The following is a 22,242-nucleotide window of genomic DNA, read 5'->3' as shown; positions in this document are numbered from 1 at the left end:
TGGTCGGCCGGCGATGTTCATGACAGGCGGTTCATTCATGAGAATGAGAGTGCCGTGCATTCGTCATAGCATTACAGGGCCGTAACCAAGGTTTTTTAACACCCAGGGCCTCGCAGTGCGGACATCTTCATTTTAAGGTAGAAAAGCACAGCTAATGTTGGGACGTCTTGGGATGAAGTGGGCTCAGGAAAAGGAGGCAAAGACGTCAGCAGGGAGTATCTGGCTGTTGAAGTTGGATGTCTGCAAACGAAGCACAGACACTTCCTCAAGGCGTGGGATCTCTTAGGCTTTTGTTTGGAAGATGCCCCTCTGAGAACAGAATACTTTTGACGGATCTTTTCTGTTTGCTCTTCATCTTTATTCATCTCAATCGGAATTCAAAAAGATGTGCCATTTTTCTTGTAAAATGTGTGTTTTTTTTCTTCCTTCAACTCTATTGAAGGTTGGGAAATGCCACTTTCCAGTGGGTGGCAGGGACCTCATGGGGAGGTGGGGTTGAGCTGTAAAGAAACGTCACTGCTGTCACTTGGGTGGCAAGCGAGGTGCTCGTCTGAGTGAAAAGAAGTGTCTCTTAAACGAATAAATCCACTGGGGGTGTGGGGTTGACATGGATAGTGTGCTCTCACAGGGCAGGGTTAGATTTCCCTCGTCGGCCAGACATGGAAGAGAAGGATGGAAGGTAAGAGGTTCAGAAGAAAAGGAGGGAAATGTGGCAGGTGAAATGGTTGAGGTGGCCTTTTTTACTCTCTCTGTGTTTCCCCTATTTTTCTCTTCTCCTCATGTCATTGTGTTCTGCATCAACCCTTTTACATTCCCAAGAGCTGCGAGAAGGTTGGTGTGTTTTTCGTTTCTTTTTTTAAACATTTTTTTCCTTTCTTTCTTTTTGCACAAGTAAAATTTATTTAATAATATGAATACAGAATCTAGCAGAAAATGAAAAAAAAACAGAATTAGAATTTATTCGTTTGTGCAATGATTTATAGAGAATAGTGTTTTTTATGATTTATTATTTTTTTGGACAGTGATGTGGAGCAGCAGCAGGGATTATTCAGGGCTGTTTACTTTTGCATTGTGGGGTCTTATATTGTTTGCAAAAACCCTTGGAATTGCTTCTACTTCACAAGTGCACGTGTTGTCATGGAAACCCAGCAATTGGAAATTAAGAACATTTCTGCATGATGGGGGAATGAAGCAATGCTTGCATGCCTGAACAAGAGTCCTTTTCAGATGGCTCTTATCATACCTCATTTCCTTCCTGTGGTCGTTACTGTATTGTTTTTTTGCGCGTATGTGTGCTTGTGTTTTTCAACGTCTTGCGAATATTGTGTTTTTGCTTTGCTTCGCTTTCTGTGGTGTTTCACTGCCTAGTGCTAGATCAATCGCTACGTAGATAGCTTGTGTGCATATATCTGTACGTGGGCTACATTATCTCATTATCTCACACACTAAAAAGGTTCCTGGCCAATTAAATCCTATTGATCCCATTATATATGGGATAGATGCTTATTTTGCTGCCATCAGTAATCTATTGTGCCCATATCCTTTTGCTTCCAGCGCTAAAATGTGTTCTGTCCTTCCTTAACCCTCAAAAGTATTCATTACATCAGGCCGGATGTTTTCAATTACATTGGGTCACACGATTAGATTAGTTCAGATTACACATTGGGTAGCTGTGGCTGTATGGTATCACACCACTAATTGTTGGCGGTACTTTTGTTGGGAATGGCCGACCATCAAAAATGAGTTAGTTTTCACCCCTTGTGTATTATGAAACCAGATTAAGATCATCCCTGAGTAACAATTCAATAAGGATTAGACTGGTGCTGAATGAAGGAGGGGTTTAATCCAGCACAGAGCATGGTCTGCTCCCATCATTCCCAATAGACCGATCTTTTTTTAAACTCTTAGGTAATTCCTGGCATGGCGAACAATCGTTAGACCTTCATTTAACCTTCTTTCATCTTGAAATTCTGTGGGAAGTTTCACCATGTAAATGTTGGGTCTGTCAGACTTCAGCTCTCTGCCTGTGCACATGCTTGCATGACCGTATAAAAAGAAAATATCTTGTTTTGAAACTGAATGTTTAGATCTTGATGCACGTGATGTCACTTTATATACAACTGAACCCAAAACAATACATACGCACACACTCACACACCAGGCTTAATACACCATAGATTGGCATTATGTCAACAAGTTAAATGAATAAGAGCAATAAAACAGAATACAGACAAGTGTACAACGGCACTCTGGCATTTAGGGGTTTATTTAATGCGTGTATCACTGGCAATGCATCTGAGAACAGCATCTAGTTATCTCCGTAGCATTTCATTTTAAGTGTAGGTCAGCGCTGACAGGCTGCCAGTGAAGCCCTAGGGAAAAATGGCTGACCAAGACTGACGCCGACGCTCTTATCTGTAGGTGCACGTTTATTCAAGATCAGCCAAGCTGTAAGCTGAACACTGCGCAGTTTTGTTGTAGGGGGACTGTTTTTTTTTTTCTGATCTGTGGGCATTAACGGGCCGTTAATTTTGCTGTGGTGTGGGAGCAGCCATGATTTAACAATGACAAATTCATCAGGGCAGGAACAGCTGGGGGAGTGATTTAGTGCTGGCCTCACAACAAAGATATGCCATCAATTTAGGCTTTTAATGGCCCCCAGAGTGACACTTCAACATAAAAATAACTGTTGGCATTTCATTTAAAAGCTACTTTGGATTCCCTGGTAGAAACAAGCTGAACATGTTCCACTTGGATGTTTACTGGATTACTAAAGCTTTACACAGCATGTACCAGTGTAGCGTGAGCAATTTTACAATTTAGCCTGCTAAAACAGAATCTTAATTGATTAAATTGGAATTTGGAAAGTGGCATGCTGAGGTTGTTGCATGTTGGTGATTGTCTCTGATCCTTGTCTTGAGTTTGTCATACTAATTCCACATTTGCATGTCCTTGTGAGACGCCGGCTACATCTTTGTGGAGTCTCTGTCCAGGTCTTAATCTGTCTATGAATTTTGTGTGTTTAAATGTGTGTGTCCAATTCTGGGTGTCCACAGGCAAGGGTTTCAGTGGAATTATTTTTTTTTTGTCCACTTACTATCCAAGGAAAAGAAATGCACTCTACAGAATTAGGCCATTGTAATAATATTTGTCAGATTCACTTTCATTTATTTATTTATTTGTGTGTGTGTGTGAAATTATTTTTATGCAATAGGACTTTTTTTAGAATTACTTTTCAGAAGACATATGTGTCTAAATTTCTATCTGGCAATGTTTTGCATTGAATGCACAAGAATTACATTACATTTGACATTAAATGCACACTTTTTGCTAATATGCTACATTTACATAGTTATTGACTGAATATTTAAATATATCTGTCTGAAGAAGACAACAACTTAACCAAATGTTATGATTTTCTTGTAGTGGTGTTAATGTAATTGACAAAATTCAACATTCTAAGACTGTTGTAGATATGCTGTTTCAAGGGTATGCTAACATTTACAAATGCATGTCATCTACACAAAAAAAAAATTAAGACAGTTCAGTAAATCACTGTAAAATGTTCCATTGGGCCGTGTTAGGGCTGAATGAAGTGCTGCTCAGGGTGCCGATATGTAGCCGTAGGTCTCCTGGGAGAAGGAGAGTGTAGCAATGAATTTTATTCTGGAGCGACGTGTTTTGAAACCTCCTAAGCTGCCGGATCAAAGACATGGCTGTGTCAGAAAGAACTGGCTCTGCGTTCTTCAGTCTTCCCACTGCAAAACCCAGAGCCTGGGCTTGAAATGGAGCTTGTAGTTCTTCATATGGCTGCTGCTGTATTTTGTACCAAAATCAAAAGATAACACAAGGCCAGCTTAATGAACTCCAGAGTCCAGATTCAAGCCTGCCGTTTTGAGCCGAGTCAAAAAATGGGCTGTGAGAGCCAGCGTTTTTGACTGATTTCCACATCCCCATTTTTTTTCCCTCTTCCAGTTCCTCCCTTCCTCTGGCTTTGTCATTACATTTACTTTCTGTCTCCCAGCTCCTGCATTTGTGTTACCGTGTGAACATCTGACTTCCTGCCTTCACTACAGCATTCTAAGCAGTTACTTATTTCATCTGGATTCTCTGGAAAGGAGTGGTCAGATGAAGGAGTCATTGGCCCCTCTCCATTTTTCTCTTTACTTCAGCCTCTTCCTGTTTTTTCCTCTTCTTGCAATCCATCTGTATCCCTGGTAGTTTCTGTAGGACACACACACACATCAACTGTAGGGATATCTGCATATCTGCACATGATCTTTTACTTATGAGCATAATTACATGGTCTTTCCCAGAGTGCACCCTCCTTTTCTTATGTCACTGTCCTTGGGATGACCTGAAACTCGGTCCATTTTTTCCTCTTTCCCCCCTGTCTCTCTGCCCATTTTTTCTCTTTCTCTCGTTATTGTTCCAACTTTTCTTCAATTGTCCAGGCATGCAAGCGAATCATGATTCATCTTCTGTACTCACCTTTCTCCGTTTCTCCAGTCGGAGTGCTCAACACTCAAACACTTTTTCAAAAAACTGAGCTGCAGTCTTGCCCTGCATGATGTCTGTGAAATCGATAGCTGCACCTATTGATTGGTACCATGTCAGATCTTGAAAAGGCTTCATCCGGTTGATTCTGCCCTTAAGGTACAAAAAAAATCAAATTTAAGTTTCTCATTGTAATGGCAAGCAGGTTGGTGGTGGTAGATGGTTCAACCTTGTCTAAAGCTGTGGCCAGAAAAAGTAACAAGGGCTCATGCAGATTAGGGGAGCCCTGTGGGTTTATCTGCCCATTATGGTCTCCTCCCTTTCTGACAGGATGGCTTGTTATAGTTAAAGTACTGAGCCGGGGAAAGGCATTTCGCTTACTCATTTTGAAACATGTCCTCCTGCTTCATCATGGTTTAATGGGATCCTGGTATTCACAGTGAGAAACTGGAGTTGGATTTCTTTGTACCTTAATGCAAAGGTTGATTTATTTGTATTGAAGATCACCACTGTGATGACTGATTATGACTAGATGAGCAAAGTGTTCAAGTTGGAACATAATTGAATTTGCTATAAATTCTAGATAACCGTTATACAAGTAAAATAAATGCAAAAGCCATGTTCATTTCACACTTGTGTTACCTCTCTGTGTTTCTGTCCAAACTCTCCCTCTCCAGTGCGGCGTGTGGCCCCTCGGTTCACCATTACTCCCACCAGCCATGAGATCATGCCAGGGGGCAGCATCAACATCACCTGTGTGGCAGTGGGCTCGCCCATGCCCTATGTAAAGTGGATGCTCAACTCTGAGGACCTAACTCCGGAGGATGAGATGCCTGTCGGCCGCAACGTTCTGGAGCTCAATGGTGTTCGAGAGTCAGCTAACTACACCTGCGTTGCCATGAGCAGCCTGGGAATCATTGAGGCCGTGGCACAGGTCATAGTTAAATGTAAGAACTGGTATCTCTGTGGTTGGACAGATATTGAACTTTGTGTAATATACGTTTTTTTCACACAAACATGGCAAAATTGCTTTTGGTACACTAACATTATCTTGTTAAGCAAAAAAACTATTGAGTTGAATATAAGAAGAATGATTATATGTTCAGTCTAGTTTGGTCTGCTTTAAATTTGAGTTTAAAGGTATTCTATTATGATTTTTTTTTTGCTTTTATATAGGTATCCTAATACTCTGAAGTATCTTTCCAAAATTCAGCTGTGGTGCAGAATTACAGCCACATTTAGTCAGTCCCACAATGAGATTTCCCCAGGACACGCCTTTTCAGTGTGTCACTTTAAATGATAATGAGGAGGAGAGAAGGAGGACGAGCTGGAGAGTGGCCTATAGAAGTAAAGGGGGCATTCATGGAAAGATGTCATCAAAATCATTCACTAATCACAATTTTTGTCACAACCTGGATGTCGTGTCTGCCTTTTTCCAGAAAAAAATAAATTAACCAGCTGTTTCCACAGCAACTCACGTAACGAAACAAACAAACAAAAAAACACGTTCGTGCTCATTTTCACATCCAATCACCGAGCAATTGTAATGCTTCCAACAAAGCCATGACAGTTGGTGGAGTTACATTTTTGGAGTTACTCTTACACATACATATGTGCATTAATGCAGTTAGGGGCAGTAGTTAGTAGAATAGTTAGTAAAGGGCATCCTTCACATTCTACATTTAAACTCCCTACTCATCTCTCTTCAGCTCTGCCCAAGGCTCCGGGAACACCCATTGTAACAGAGACCACAGCCACCAGCATCACCATCACATGGGACTCGGGGAACCCTGACCCGGTCAACAGCTACATTATCCAGTACCGTGCCAAGAGTCCTGACAGCAAGTATGAGACAGTGGACGGCATCACCACCACTCGCTACAGTATTGGAGGCCTCTACCCCAACACAGAGTATGAGATTCGAGTGTCGGCCTTTAACAGCATTGGTCAGGGCCCTCCCAGCAACAAAGTGGAATCTCGTACTGGAGAGCAAGCCCCCGCTAGCCCACCGCGAAACATCCTGGCCCGCATCATCTCACACAATACTGTGATGGTGCGCTGGGAGGAACCAGAGGAGCCAAACGGCCAGATCAAGGGGTATCGGGTGTACTACACCATTGACAGCTCTCAGCCCATGAGCCTGTGGCAGATTCAAAACGTGCAGGACAACGTGATCACCACCATACAGAACCTGTCACCATCAGAGACTTACACCATCCGTGTGCTGGCCTTCACCTCAGTGGGAGATGGACCCCCATCAGACCCCATACATGTCAAAGTGCTGCCGGGAGGTCAGTGAAAAGAGCAGAATGTATTCTGTTTGGACCAAAGATCTAGGAACACACAAATTTTTCTCATTTTTAATAGACTTTGCGACATAAATGTAATCTCAGAATGCTAAATTGTACCTGTCCAGCCATCATCTTGTTTGGGTTACTAACAGCTGATTACATGTTCCAGTCCCAGGACAGCCTGGCAAGTTCCAGGTGGGCAAAGTGACAGACACCAGCATTGAGCTCAACTGGGAGCCTGCATACTCCAAAGAGGGCATCTTGGGGTATGAGTTGCTCTTCAGACCTGCAAAGTCTGGTAGTCAGGTGAGATGTGATTGACTGGCTGAATGTTAATTAGATTTGAATTGGCTTGTTTTTATAGATACATACCTTTACGCGTATGTTCAAATGGAAAGATCTTGCATGAGCTTCTTCCTCATCTTTCTAATTGGAAGAAAACTAGGTAACAGCTTTAAGCAAATCTTATCTTCTGCTCACCCAGGAGAAGCGGACCTTTGGATCCAGGACTTCCTACATGGTGGATGGACTGCGCGCCAACACAGAGTACACCTTTTCCCTGGCGGCCAAATCCAACAAGGGCATTGGTGCATACACCAACGAAATATCCCAGAGAACCGCTCAAGCCAGTATGTCTTCCTTCACCCTCTGCTTCAAAACCAGCTCATTGATCTACTCCCAGCATTTACAAATGGCTTCTATTTTCCCTCCTGATCTCAACTGATCTTTAACGTTTACCATGTGGGATAAGTGAGTGGGGCTTTCATTTCAAGTCTTGGAAATAGGCCAAACTGTAGTTGCTGACTGTAGTTGCTGAGTTAAATAAAACAGCGGGAACTATACTATGGGAAAAAAAAGAAAAGTCTACTTCAAACAGGGCTCACATTTTAACGTCTAATGCGACTTCTGCCATGCAGCCCATAAGACACTTCTCATCTTGGATCAATAGCATTGAGGAGAGCAAGCAGATCTGTTTGAGGGTGATTAGACTGGGCAAAGGGATTATGCCTTCTGGTGTGTGTGGGCTGCTCTGTTCTTAGCACCTTTCCTAGCTCTCACCCACCCAACGTGTTTTCAGTGAGACTGCGAGTGTGTCTGCGTGCTACGTGACTGACTTGCTTTTCTGTGCATGTATCTCTTTTGAACCACAGGACGAGGCCATTGCTCTGAAAATGGCCGGTGTGTCGTGGAGACCATTCCAATAACTTGCACCTGTACCCACCTTTTCCCCCTCCATTATCCATTTATCCAATTGTGTCCATGTCCTGTGTGTGTGTGTGTGTGTGTGTGTGTGTGTGTGTGTGTTTTTTTGGAGTGTTATGGTGTGTTGTTTGTTTCAGCACCACAAATGAGCCTCAAGCAGACTGGAAAGGGGAGTTTTCGTTTTGCGTTTTCTCTCTTTTTTTTCTTCCTCATCTTTCTCAATCACATTTTGTACACTCGAGCCAAGCAAGACAAATGAGATTTTACAACTTATACCTTGCAATCACAGAAATTTTCATTTTTCTTTTTCATTTTCATCGTTGACCAATGAGACGGTAAAGTGCCTAGCTGAGGAAATCAGCTCTGCTGGAAGTGCAGTGAAGTGGCTGTTGGTGTCTGTTGAGGGGACAGATAAACCGGAGCCCCCTTGATAACTGAGTTTAAAAGCTGTTAGAAGTATCAACATGGAGGTAAGTGGCAGTCGGTGAGGCTCTCTGTGACACTGAGCTCAGCTCGCTGAGCCTTGGTCTGTGATGAAGCCAGATGAAACAGATGAGATAAAAAATAAAGCGAGCACACCATAAGCTTGTTTTATTTTCTTTGATCACACTAGGACACGGTATGGAAAGAACAGATTCTTGCACACACACACACACACACACACACACACACACACACACACACACACACACACACACACACACACACACACACACACACACACACACACACACACATATATATATATATATATATATATATATATATATATATATAATTTTTTTCCTATGCCTTTTTTTATTCTAATGTTTCTCCCAAAATGTCACCATCTTAGCATGTTTTTGTGACACCAAATATTCTTTGACTGTTACACATCCATTAGATTGTTTCTTTTAATTACCAGAGATAGGCTTTGCAGGACACAACATTCTGCATGCACTTGGTTATTCTCAATGCACGGGTTACAATATCTGGCTGAATGCAAAGAAGTGCATGATGGTTAAAAATGGTAGTGACTTTGTGAAGGAGTGTGTGAGTAAATGAGTTAAAGTGAGAAAAAAAATGCAGAAAGAATAAATCAAATGGCTCCCCCGAATGATTAATTGATTATCTTGCTGACATTTTTCAAAGTATGCACTTGAAGCACAGTGGGTGCCCTCAGACCCTAAACCTTTTGTAGAGAACAGTGTGCTCCATTGAGGGGAACAATACGGAGACACTTGGGTGGCAAGCAGATGGAACGGGAGCAGGCACAGATAAGAATCCCATTTTAAAGTGTTGAATTCATTTCATGCTGGCGCCAGGCTTTTGTTATTTATCTTGATTGTAGCCTGAAGCGAGCTGAAGTTTTATCAATGCTGGCCCTCAGAAAGGCCGTCTGCAATCCCAGCCTCTGAGGCACTCCTACTTCACATAATTCTTCCATTCTAAAAAATGATCAGCCTCATACTCTTAAACAACTGTCCTATATAGCTGAATGAAGAAGCATTTCATTTGTACATTTTATATAATGAAAATATTAATTTCACTATTTGAAGTATCTTGTAATTCAATAATGCTGGTAGCTAGATTGAGAAATCTAAACATCATTTCAGTCTTATCCATATGGGCCACTTGAAAATCAATATATTTATTTAGGCTTTGAATTACATTTGCATTTGCACAAAACCGCTGTGCTACATTTAATCTGACATGTCCTGTTGTGGTATGAATGACTTTTCTTTACATTGCGAAGCTCTGCTCTGAGGAGTTCACTAAAATCCTTGGATATATTACAGTCTTGGCATTATAAATGCAAGGCAACTTGCTCTATTCAGCCAATGAATTCAATAATTAAATGTAATTGGCTGTGCGTAAATGTATTGTTTCATGTATAGAAATAGAGCCTCAATCATCCTATCTGGGACATATATTTATAGCTGTCAACATCTGACCTTCAGCATGGTGGAGTATGCCTGTTCTGTGTAGGGCCATGCACAATGTGCTCGCAACCAGCCGGAGCAAATGGCGGCGTCTCCTCGAGTGACAGTGATATAGATTACACTCTCAGAGGGGGGCAATTACACACTGTCATTACCAAAGTGACACGTCGCCTTACATAGCCATAATTGAATTATTTTCGGAGTCGGATTTAATTATTGCGTTAAGTTTTTTTGAACATATACTGTTAAAGAAGTTCCCACGCCCAGCATAATTGGAGGTTGTATGCTCCCCCCAAGTGTTATCAGTCACATTTACTGCTAAGATTATTCTTTTTAATAGCTTGAGCTGTTCCTTCTCAGTTTTTGCTTGCCGGCTCAGTGTCCAGAAGTGGCTCCTTCTATACCATCCTCACCCTCAGTCAAGTGTCCAGCACCTTAAATTAGCCTCTGTGCTAATCATTGCGTTCATTGAGAATGGACTGTCTGTGTTAGCGAAATCTGTCTGTACAAGATGTGTGTGTCTGTGAGAGAGGTGTGTTGTTGAGCGGGCCTGGAGTGTGTGGTAAGAAAGTCTTTATATAAATTGGATTTGAAGGTATGTATGAGTGCAGTCGATGTCTGCGCCTCTCTCTTTCCTTTCCCTGCCTCCCCACTTTTTATTGTGTATGTTTTATGTGCTCCTCATTCATCTGATATTTTTCTCTCAGGCCTTTTATGTTTGTCGTCAAATCTATTTTCTGTTTGGTTTATGGGCGTGCCATTTGGTTTTATTTGCTCTGGGCCATTTGCGTGTTTCCTAATTCCAGATTTCCCTCTCATTCCAACCTACGTTGTAGTTAATTTGCAAAAGAATGCGCTTTATTCCCTCAGTGAGTATAAACAGTATTATTCCTTCAGATCATATTTGCATCTGTCATCGTGCCAGTGCAACATAAGGCCCATAATAATCTCCAGCGTATGAAATCAACGTGTTCTTGGTGGTGCAGAAATTCCCATCTCTTTTTATGCCGGGAAAAGAGATGAAGTGGATGGATGTTAAAAATGGCCCACAGCCACTGCTGGTAACAAAGCTCATTAGAGCAGAGCTCCACAATAACAGAACCGACTCAGACTAGATGGTGAAAAATGAAGAGGAACTGCTAAATAACATGCACAAATGTCCCCCTTATGTCTGGCCATCTGAAAATGAAATGGCTTTTTTGTGGGGTACATACAGTCACGCAAAGGATTCACTCGGCTTAAGTTCCTCTGCCCGCCTGTGCAGACGGCCTTATCTTAACTGTGGCTCCTAATCCATCAATCACTCTCCCCACTGCAGTCGGCTCGACAGGCCTGGCGACAGCAATCTATTTTACAGTCCGCTATGCTGTGATTATGATGGGGGTTTGGGGTGTCAATGCCCCCCAACTCCCTCCTCCATTCACTTTTTTCTATCAATAGCACATCATGATCTGTCACTTTCAAATGGAGAGGATATTTTGCTGATAGTAATATCGATCTCCATTAACATGCCATGCTCCACTCTCTGTCACCACTTGACATTATCATGTAGGCGTTTGTGTTTATCTTGTGCCTAGCAGTCACTTCCGGAAATTATTTTGTGCTTTTTAATTCAGCCTTTGTTTGCTGCTCCTTTCTTCTTTTTGTCTGTCTGGAGTTATGTTACGTCTCTTTGTATGTTTGCCATCTCTTTTATTTGTCTTTTGTCCTGTCTCGACTGCCCCTCCACCTTTCTCTCTGTCCTCTATATCTCGCCTCTTTCTTTTTCTGTCTCTCCCTCTTTTTTAACCGCCCACTCAGAACCTTCAACCCCACCCCAGGGGGTTGACTGCACCACTCTCAGCTCATCCTCCTTGCGGGTAAGTTGGCATCCACCATTGGAGGAGGGGCAAGGTGGGGACGTGGAGGGTTATGATGTCCGCTTCCAACCCATCACCAACACTTCTTCCCCCGAGTCGACACCTGAGCAGACCCAGCGCGTCCCGTACACTCAACAGCAGGTGGTCCTGCAGGGTTTGAAGAAATGGACCTGTTATCAAGTGACACTGACTGCCTTCAACAATCAGGGCCTTGGTCCAGAGAGCTCACCCCTGGAGTGCCACACGGACGAGGATGGTATGGTTCACCTTGGTTCTACAGCTACTCATTTTACTCCTAAAATTACATTGATTTTCCTGGAAGTGCTACATTTAGTGATCACATTAAAAGCCCTGGAAGTGTAAGCAGTGTAACAGAAGAAAGACTGAGGAATTAGGAGGGAAATAGATTGGGCAAGAGAATGAAAATATAAAAGAAGTTGCTGTCTTAAGATCCAGTTTCTAATCTATTAAGGTAGCAAAATCTGAAGCACATTACACAGCCAATTGTCCATTTTTCTACAAGATTTATACAAGAAATCCTGGGTGGCACTTCTAACATGTGGAATTCAAACATTAACATAAAATAACATTATATAAACATCTACATTACAAAGCTTTTGTGTCTAATTATTTTATCATTATTAAGATTGCAGCTATATTATATGTATTTCTATTTTTTCTCTAAGTATTAAAAGACCCCTATTATGAAAATTTCACTTTGTGAGATTGTTTAACTTTAATACGAGTTCCCCTAGCCTGTCTATGGTACTGAAGTGGCTAGAAATGGCGATAGATGTAAAGCGTGCTTTGGCCATTCTGCTTCACTATTCAGAGAGCAGCAGCTCAGACGGTCAGATCTGGAATTAATAAGGGGAAAGGTTACCTCCTGGTTCTCATGTTTTTTCTGCCAAGAGAATTTCTCATCCCTCCGCTAAAACATTATCTTCATAGCTTCCAAATGTACACACTAGTGACTAGTGTCTGCGAACGCTGCCTTAACTTCTATAGGCCACTCTCCTCCTCGTCCCGCTTCTCTCCTCCTCAGAAGGAGAGATATCTGATATAAAAAATGTAGAATAATAGAGGGAAATTTAATAATGGAATTAATAATCTCTCTGTCTGTTTACCTATCTATCTCTTCTTTGTTTTTAAAATGTCTTGTAAAAAGAAATAAGTATGAAAAACATCACGTTTTTGCCAGGATTACTTGCCCATTTACTGTTAAGTGAATCAGGAAGCATGCTGAACAGGCAGAGTGATCCATAATCTGCATCAAGGCCTCTGCCGTCTCGGTGACGGGGGTCCCTTTACATTTCTGGCAAAGCACTGATTCAGAATTCTCAGGCTGCTGATTGCTGAGAGACACGGCTAACAAGATTTCGGTCTTGTGCAGCTCCTCAGTGTGCATGTGGGATGTATGCGTGAAGGTTCCTCAAGCTCCAGGTTGATTTTTTTTCCCTTGACACCTTGGAAAACAAACAATGAGAAAATTGTTTTACAGCATTGCATCAGTCCGTGTATCACGGTGCTGCAGTTGTGCAAAATAGGCTTTTACTTCAGAATGTAGAATTATTGAAGTATTGAATAATTTTAGCTCACATTTATATCTCGCATTTCTCCAGAAATATATGTCAGTTGTGTCCTTGTAAATTTGCCACTTGTCTTTGTAAGACAAGGACTTGATCATTTAGCATATGCAGATAAATTTAATAGGTAAAACATTGCTATTGCATAGAGATTATTTGAAAACCAACCAGATCTTTGACTAGGTTGGTTTAAGTGTCTGTGTGTGTCTGTATGTGCATGAGACTTAGGTTTGGATTTAATCAGGAACCAGTGAAATTTTAATTCCTAGCATAATAACTGTGCTATAATAAACTGATACAAACTGTAATATTTATAGAGAGCGTACATCTGGCACAAATGTGTTTGCGTTTGTTAACATTTTTAACATGCAGTTCCTGAACTGTGGAAATCAGAAATGTCAAAAATAATTGTTTCACTTGTGATGTGTTGTAAATTCCTTTTTTTACATAGGAGAAATGAGCATATTGCCATTTTTTGCTGTCTCCATAGGCTTTATCTTCATTTTAAAGCAAACTTCTTGCAAAATGAAACAACATGGCTAAATCAATTACTACAAATTCTTCTAATGCGTTTTGTGGGATATAGCTCAATTCGTGGGCAAAATCCTTTGGAGGAGACATTTCAATAACCAATGTGATGTAGGCAGCCTGAATACACCAATTGGCAAGGTCCAGTTGGGAAGGCCACATCTTTCATTTCCTTTGTGCTCTTTTACCACTCCCATTTTTCATTGCATGTTTTTTTTTTTTCAAAACATGTCTGTTGCCACAGAAGGAAATGTCAGTTGAAGAAAATTCCCATAGAAAACTAAAAATGATTATTAATTTAATGCAGAGTTACTGCTGGAAATTATCTGTAGGCTAAACCTTGAAAAAAATGTAGGCCATGAAAACCAAACTTTTATGGACCACTTCCTCCTCAGGATGTGGTCCACAACAATGAGATACTACCTTGCTTGAAAATGAAACCAGAAAGTTGTATCCCTGTGTCTCCCAGTTCCTGGAGCACCTCCTAGGCAGGTGAAGGTACAGGCTCTCAACTCAACAGCCATCAGAGTTACCTGGCGTTCTGTGATGCCGAGCCATCAGAATGGCCAGATCCGTGGCTACCAGGTCCACTATGCTCGTGTGGAGGATGGCGAATCTCGGGGACTACTGCAAATCAGAGACATAATGCTGGATGACACACAGGTGTGGTCACAGCCTGTGATTCTTGCACCTCCACTCTCCCCTCCAATGACACCATTTACATTTACAACATTTAGCAGACAGAGCGACTTACATTCAGTATGTTCAAGATTACTAAGGGTGGTTTGAGACTCTCCTATGAAGCAGAAGACCCAGGTTCAAACCCCACTTACCACCATTTTGTCCTTGACCAAGACAATTAACCCTGAGTTGCTCCAGGGAGACTGTATCTGTAACTACTGATTGGAAGTCACTCTGGATGGGGAGTCTGATAAATGCTGTAAATGTAATGTAAGTTACAGGGACAGTCCCCTTGGAGCAACTCAGGGTTAAATGGCTTGGTCAGGGACACAATAGTATTAATCTGTGACTTTGTGTTCTTCTGGTACCTACTAGGCTATTACCAACCTGGATGCATACATATTATATACTCTTGTGCTACCTTTGTAAGTTTTTTATGATAAGAACTGAACACAAAAACATATTCATAGGCCCTGAGTCGCTCTTCCACCCACAGTGCAGCATTTTAATGCTGCATAGCTTTTATTATAATTATCACAGCTAGTCACAGTTTGCTCCACCTAAACCTATACGCAGGACACATGTTTAATTAATGACACTGATATTTTGGTTAAAAAGAGAGTGAAGTTCTGCGGAAGTTAGAACGTCAGTGATCAGTGTGAGATCCTCAGTGTTGGTTATTTCTCAGAACATTTCTCGTTCGTTTCATCTCTCACCCTTGCTTTTCCTCTGCCACCCACTCTCCCTCTGTTCCTGACTCATCCTACTCTCACATCTCTCTCTCTCTCTCTCTCTCTCTCTTCTCTCCCTCTCTCTCTCTCTGTGTCTCTCTTGCACTCTGTGCTTCCCTCCTTGTGGGATGTAGTGGGAAACGGATGATACAGCTGAATACGTGAGTACGGCGCCCTGTCTCAATATTGAACACACTGCCATTACGCAAATGCTGTCCAGGAAGTTCTGTAGTCTTCATTGGCCATAGATGAGCTGCACAGTGTCGAGTCCAGAAAGTGCCTGCAAGTGCTTTCTCGATATGTTACGTTCATTAGCGTGGGCAAACCTGAAATGCCTGACGAACAGACTCAACAGTCAGCTGAAATCTGGGCTTTCACTAATGAAGACAGTATATAGATCCTCAGCATTTCAGCATATACTGAGAGAAACAGGAAGAGATGACAACTTACATATAATTGTTTTCTGTGGAGACAGCGGGAGGAATGGATTTAAAACTAATTTTTCATTTTTTTTATTTTCTGTTTTATTATAAGCTACAGCTCAGGAGTTGGTGACACATGTAGTGATTAATGACTGTTGTCACTCTCACTATACTCACTAACCATACACATGGCGATTACAGTCATGAACATCAAAGAATTGTATTTTTTGGCATCTTCCGAATCAATTGCGTGGCGTTGCCTGATTTAAAACATAGTATGATCATAACTCAGCAACCTTCAACAAATAAAATATCACAGCTTTGGTGTGGATGGTTCCTAACTGTAAGGGACATCAGACTATAGGGAGGCAGTTGACCAGAGCACCTCAATCTGCTCTGAATTAATTTTTTATATGTGTATCAGTGTACATAAAGAGACAAACCCTATCTTGTTTCCTGAGATGGTGATATACTACCCAGCTAAAATACATCAAGGTGTACTAATCATACTTTAATACCTAAAAGGCCAAATTTAACAAATGTTAACCAAAAGAAATGACCCGAGAATACTGATATTTCATTTTAACACATTATATACAAGATTATATCATGAATACAAGTTTATGTCTGGAAATTATTTTTGACAACATTGGCTGGCCATACTGCAGTCCCTGTTTTTCTACTCTCTACATTTCTACACTCCAGCATTTGATGGAATGTCAATGATGGGGTTGTGAAATCTGACCAAGTTTCCTTTGTGTGTGTGTGCATCCTTACTGCCAGGAAATGATCATAGGAGGTCTACAGCCAGACACCTCATACTCCATCACCATGGCAGCGTACACCATTAAAGGGGACGGAGTGCGCTGCATGCCACAGATGGTGCAGACCAAACTCGCATGTACGTGGCCGCTTCTCCCTGTGTCTAAAGCTCACTGATTTATAAACAGCCTGCTCCGTGGCATCTGACAGGACAGTAAAGGACATTTTGACTGGGTGTGTTCAGGATGTCTGTTGCTTTGAAAAGGCCTAGTTAGTGTCTGGGTTCAGAAGTGTGTTCAGGATCTATGTTGCGTTGAAAAAGCCTAGTTAGCAGCTTGAAGAGCTTCTGTTTGAAGTTGAAAGTGTGATTAGACTGGCCGGTTAATTGGGTATTTGTCTGCCAATCGTCTTGTGATCTTTGCAGACTGTGTTGGTGAGGTGAGTGGTAGCTTGCTGCGGTTGCAGTGAGAGGAGCACATCCCTTAATGTCAATTAAGACACAAAAGGACTTCTTCACTGCTTAGCAGACTTAGACGTGGGCGTGTTTTTGAAAAAGGAAAAAGAAGAAACAGTTAAAAATACATACCTAACTGAAATGTATTGTTTGTGTGTGTTTTGTGTGTGTACGTACATATGTGTGTCTTCATGTGTGTATGTAGTCCCTGAACCCCCTTCCATGTCCTTGCGTCTGGAACAGCAGACATCCGTCTTGGTCAAGTGGCAGCCGCAGGCTCCGTCTGGCTCCAGCCCTGTTGCCGCAGCGACACTGCTGGGCTTCCGTCTGCAGTTTGGCCTCAAGAACTCTACCCCACCCACATCCATAGAGCTGCCAGCACAGCAGCAGGAGTATGTGGTTGACAACCTGCTCCCAGGAGCCACCTATGTCTTTTCTCTGGCCACAAAAGGCCAAGCTGGGTATGGTGAGGACACCTGGGGAGAGATCATGGTGCCTGAGTACCCACCTTCTGGGTATCCTTTACTGGCAGAGGACATCAATGCCACCTGCTGTTCCATCCAGTTCTCCTGGGAGCCACCTGATACTTCAGTACATAATGGCATCCTCACTGGATACACGCTGGCGTACAAAGTGACTGGCAGCGAGGCGCCCCCACGCCAACTGACCCTGCCTGTCCACCAAACCACCTACACTATCCACGGTCTGAACCCAGACACGGTGTACCGCATCCAAATGTGTGCGCACACACAAGCTGGCCCAGGGCCCTTCAGCCCACAGGTCCAGTATCGCACAGTGGCCTTCGACACAGGTAGGACTCCTGTCTGTAACGCAGATGGGAACATGGTAGTAAACTCCACAAATTACCACCTTCCTCCAAACACCAACCAACATCAACCCTCCCCAGACTCCTTTCTCCTGGGCATAACCAACACCTTTGCCAAAAGAGCATGGGTGAATGGGTGGGTGGAAGGGAGTATAAATGCATCAGGCTGAGGGAGAAGAGTTCTGCAATTACTGGAGGTAAGTGAGGGTCAGTGGAGTCCAGTCTAGAGCTACTTGGATCCTATTAACAGCAAATGGTGGGTATTTAAAGGTAGGTGCTTCTTACTCACCCTCTCTCCATTCCTCAGTTCAGCTGTATACTGTTTTTATTCTTTTTTTTGTCTCCAACACATCTCTACCACACGAACATTCATAAACACTCCCTTCTCCAGGATGCTATGAGGCACGGCAATTTATTTTTCACTTTTCCACCACAGCAAATTATATATTTTTTAGTTCTTGAGTGTGTGCGTGTGTGCATGTGTGATATGACTGATGTCCATGTCAGTTTTGCCTCCTTCAGAAACACCTTCCATAACAAACCCGACTGAACTAGGTCACATCTCTGTGGAGTTGGAAGTGGATCCCAGCATGCACTGTGACATATATGCCACTTAACCATCAGTCTACCCATGAGTTTTTGCCAGACTGATGTCTTATATAACTTTTTTCGTTCACTCCTCAGCAGCCACCCACTTCCTGCTGTTAAAGGGCGACCTGAGGAACAGGCTGACCTTTGCTGATATTAACTCCTTCTTGGCTTTCACTGAAAGTGCGTGCTTGGCACAAGCTGATAGTGCGTGATTGACAGTTTACTGTTTGTTTGTTTTGTGGCTGCAGACGTTCCAAGAAATTTTTCTGTGAATCTGGCGACAAAGACGAGTGTGCTGCTGACCTGGGAGTTCCCTGAGACCAGCTCACCATATCGCTTCACTGTGAGTGACAAACTGTGCATGTCTGTGTGTGTGTATATGTATATTCAGTATCAGTATATTCAGTTAATCAAATGTAGGCCAGTCCTCTGCAACAAACCTGTGTTTGATGCAGATCTGTGATCCTCAATTGTTATTTGCACAATGAAACAGATGTGTCATGTTGTTGCTTATTCATATATACACATACTTATTTAAATACACATCTATTCATGTCTATTTAGCAATGTTGAGTTGTTAACTTAACAAAGGTCTCAGTAATGTACATCTACCATGGTGCAAGTATTATACCAAGTATTTTCAAGTAGTACTCAAACTTATGATGCTATGAGGAAACACTGCATAAATCTAAGATGAATGGGTAGGGTCTTTAATGACCTACTCATTGCTGCTGACACAGGACATGTCAGTATTATACTATTACTTGACCTTACAACTGCCTTTGACATGGTCAATCTTAAATCCCTGCTCACTGGGGCAGTGGTGGCCTAGTGGGTAAGGAAGCAGACCCAGTAATCAGAAGGTTGCCAGTTCGAATCTTGAGGCACCATGGTGCCACAATTTGTTGTGTGCACTGTGTGCTGTGCTGTGTTTCACAATGACAATACTTTCACTGGCACACCACATTTTAGTCCACATCATATTTCACAGCTAGAGAACATTTCAGGTCTCCCAGTTTCCACGACTCTCATGGTTTCCGCCAGGGTTCTGTCTGAGGGCTTTGCTTTTCATTGTTTACATTCTCCCTCTGAGCCAGATTATGTCAGGATGGACACAAATCTGCATTCACACAAACCCTTTCCCAGACAGTCCCTCCTTCCAACCTGGTCTTTTGTCTAAATGCTATCAGTATTTGGATGTCTCAGAATTTCTTTAAATTAAATCATGAGAAGACAGAATCCATTGTTATTGCCTCCCTGGAAAGTAAAAGGACACCTACATTGAGCCATCTCTGGATATTTCACTAACACCACTCCAGAAGTGATTGTCATCTCTAAATTGGACCGTTGAAATGCAACCAGGCTCAGAAATACAATATGCTAAAATGTCTTGACCTGTACCAAGTCTGGCCACACTGGCTCAATACACAATTCTGCTTTCAAATCTCTATATGACCTGGCTCCTTACTGTTTATCTAGTTTGCTGACCTCTCATCAACCGATACGCACCTTTTGCTCCACAGATGCAAACCTCCTGTCTGCCTCCTCTGCTTGCCTGTCTAGTGTATCTTGCCCAAATCTTGATATTTGGTTATTGGGAATGACATTGTTTTCTATGTGTATTAGGTGGAGTATAACAGGCAGAAGATGGAGGTGGACGCCCGCTTGAGGAAAGCTGTGATCCCCAACCTGCAGCCCAACACCAGTTATGACTTCAAGATCACCAGTCCTGAGGGCAATATGGGAGGTCTGCGACACCGCATCCATGCCAAAACCTCCCCGCCCATCCTCATCCGGCGTCCAGAGGTGGACCACAGCCGCGAGACTGAGACAACCATCACCATCATACTGCCATCAATGGACCTGCGCAGCGCCATCAAGTAATGGGAACCTATACACATCAACACTACATAGACAAAAAAAAACACAAGCACATAGGTGTGAACACACAGACAGAATGGGATAGAATTTACAATCGCTCATTCATAACCCACTAAACAGACAGTTATATGCACACACATACATAATACGAAACTGAGAACCAGTGGACTTCACAATGCAGAAAAAATGCAGTCAGACCAAGTTTAAATATGAACAATACACATACCAAAAAGGAAATGGACAGACAGGGTGCATGTACCACAGTATTACAGAAAACAGTGACACGCTAAAAAACAGGCAAGCTGGCTTGCACTGAGCAGTGATGCACATTTCCAAATATTTTGACCATTAGACATTTTCATCCTCTATTCCCCCACACATAAACAAGCTGCATGCTGTTTGGCAGAGCTTCACTTTCCCTCTCCTGTCCACAAACACATCATTATTACAGGAATAAATCCATGGACTCAGTAGTATCTAACAAATATTGTCATAATAGAGACCCATTTTGAAGGATAATAACACACAAGATTCTAAACTGTATGGTTTGCCCTGCCTGTTATAACATTAAAGACAAATTAGCTCTGAAAAATGTTTGACTTGGTTTATATGATTCAGATACTGTGAATCCGAAAAGTATTCATAACACATCACTTTTTCCACATGTATTTCAAAGCCTTATAGTTAATTGAATAAAACATTTTTTGTGACAAAGAAGTAATCAAAGGCTGAGAATATTTGTGATTACTGTGAGTACATGTGATTTATCAGAAATGTTTTTTGTAATTAATTAAATTTCACATTGTGATTATGATGTGCTGTGTGTAGAATTCTGAGTAAAAATACATTACATTACATTTCTGAACAAGGCTGTAATATAACAAAAGGTGGAAAAGGTGATGTACTGTGAATACTTTCCAAATGCACTGTAGTTCATAAATTATCCTGTCCAACTCGGAACAATGATATTAGGTGGAATAGTAATTGCCTTATCTGACACAGTAGTTACTTTATGTGACACATCTCAGCCATTCAAAATGCCAGGTCAGAACTAATTATGGTCTAATGCTGAAGATGTGTATAATAGTATCTGTGTGCTGTGTATTTTATAGCCAACTTAATCAGCTCTTGGTGCTAACATTCAGCTTTATTATTTGGATTTACTGACCTTTTGCATGTTAAATTGTGCGTATATTATAATAAGCTGTTAAAGGTCTTATAATATAGCGATTCACTGTGCCTGCATTTTAATTTTAACCCGAAAAGCTCACATCCGATCTTGATGCACTGATGTATGTATAATCCAGTTTTGGATTTGATCATTTGCACAACGGTCACGACCACAGAACAAATTCTTGGGATACATTACAAAAGTCAGTGACCTTTCGAATAATGTGAGTCTTGCTGAGTTTTAGTGCTTGTTAATTAATACTTCTTAATTAATTAGAATCGGTTGACTGCCGCCTGCTGCAGCATGTGCGGAGACATCAATGTGCTCTGTTGTGTCTGCAGGAATATCTACGTGGTGGTGGTTCCTCTAAAGAGAGCCCGAGGAGTCATCAAACAACTCAAGAGCCCAGACGAGATGGACCTGGAGGAGGTGAGCACCGTAGCAACCGTTGCTATAGAGCTGGGTTGAGGCTCTGGGATTTTGCATACGGTTACTGTGGAATTTTCAGCAAAAGCAAACAGGAAAGCAGGACCCATCTAGCCAGTACCACTTAAATTTACAATGGAAATAAAAACATGAAGGTGGTTAGGAGCATAGTTTAATGGTAAACTGGTTAGTAAATGGACAGTTCAGTAATCATATGCTGGATTCCATGGAGTGAAACTCTTAGAATAGGACACGGGAGAGTAATTGCTATGAGAGGCAAAATTTGATCCAGTCGAACAGCAGGGCTGACTGGCCAGGTTGTTGTAATAGTGCCTCAGGAGGGTACAGAGCAGAGCAATGGTGAGGTGTGAAAATTTGACTTCACATGCATGCTGTACACAAGACATGGGT

General features: G+C 42.0%; 1 protein-coding gene across 11 annotated transcripts in view; it reads left to right on the top strand.

Annotated features, from left to right (window-relative positions):
* Positions 1-22,242, top strand: part of ptprsb (protein tyrosine phosphatase receptor type Sb) — a 71,863-nt gene that overhangs the window by 36,464 nt on the left and 13,157 nt on the right. For 3 of the 11 annotated variants that reach the window (XM_028977330.1, XM_028977328.1, XM_028977329.1), the window contains exons 7-19: positions 820-831; positions 5,175-5,444; positions 6,207-6,788; positions 6,958-7,094; positions 7,273-7,417; positions 11,714-12,028; positions 14,356-14,549; positions 15,433-15,459; positions 16,504-16,621; positions 17,142-17,747; positions 18,602-18,696; positions 19,980-20,233; positions 21,747-21,834. In XM_028977330.1, coding sequence (XP_028833163.1) covers positions 820-831; positions 5,175-5,444; positions 6,207-6,788; positions 6,958-7,094; positions 7,273-7,417; positions 11,714-12,028; positions 14,356-14,549; positions 15,433-15,459; positions 16,504-16,621; positions 17,142-17,747; positions 18,602-18,696; positions 19,980-20,233; positions 21,747-21,834 — 2,843 coding nt within the window. The remainder of the gene's footprint in view (positions 1-819; positions 832-5,174; positions 5,445-6,206; positions 6,789-6,957; positions 7,095-7,272; positions 7,418-11,713; positions 12,029-14,355; positions 14,550-15,432; positions 15,460-16,503; positions 16,622-17,141; positions 17,748-18,601; positions 18,697-19,979; positions 20,234-21,746; positions 21,835-22,242) is intronic. The other 8 variants (XM_028977337.1, XM_028977333.1, XM_028977338.1 and 5 more) reach the window with 5 other exon arrangements.

Source organism: Denticeps clupeoides, chromosome 4, assembly GCF_900700375.1.
Source record: "Denticeps clupeoides chromosome 4, fDenClu1.1, whole genome shotgun sequence".
Taxonomy (NCBI): Eukaryota; Metazoa; Chordata; class Actinopteri; order Clupeiformes; family Denticipitidae; genus Denticeps; species Denticeps clupeoides.
Note: the sequence above shows the minus strand (reverse complement) of the source record. Positions and strands in the feature narration are given on the sequence as shown.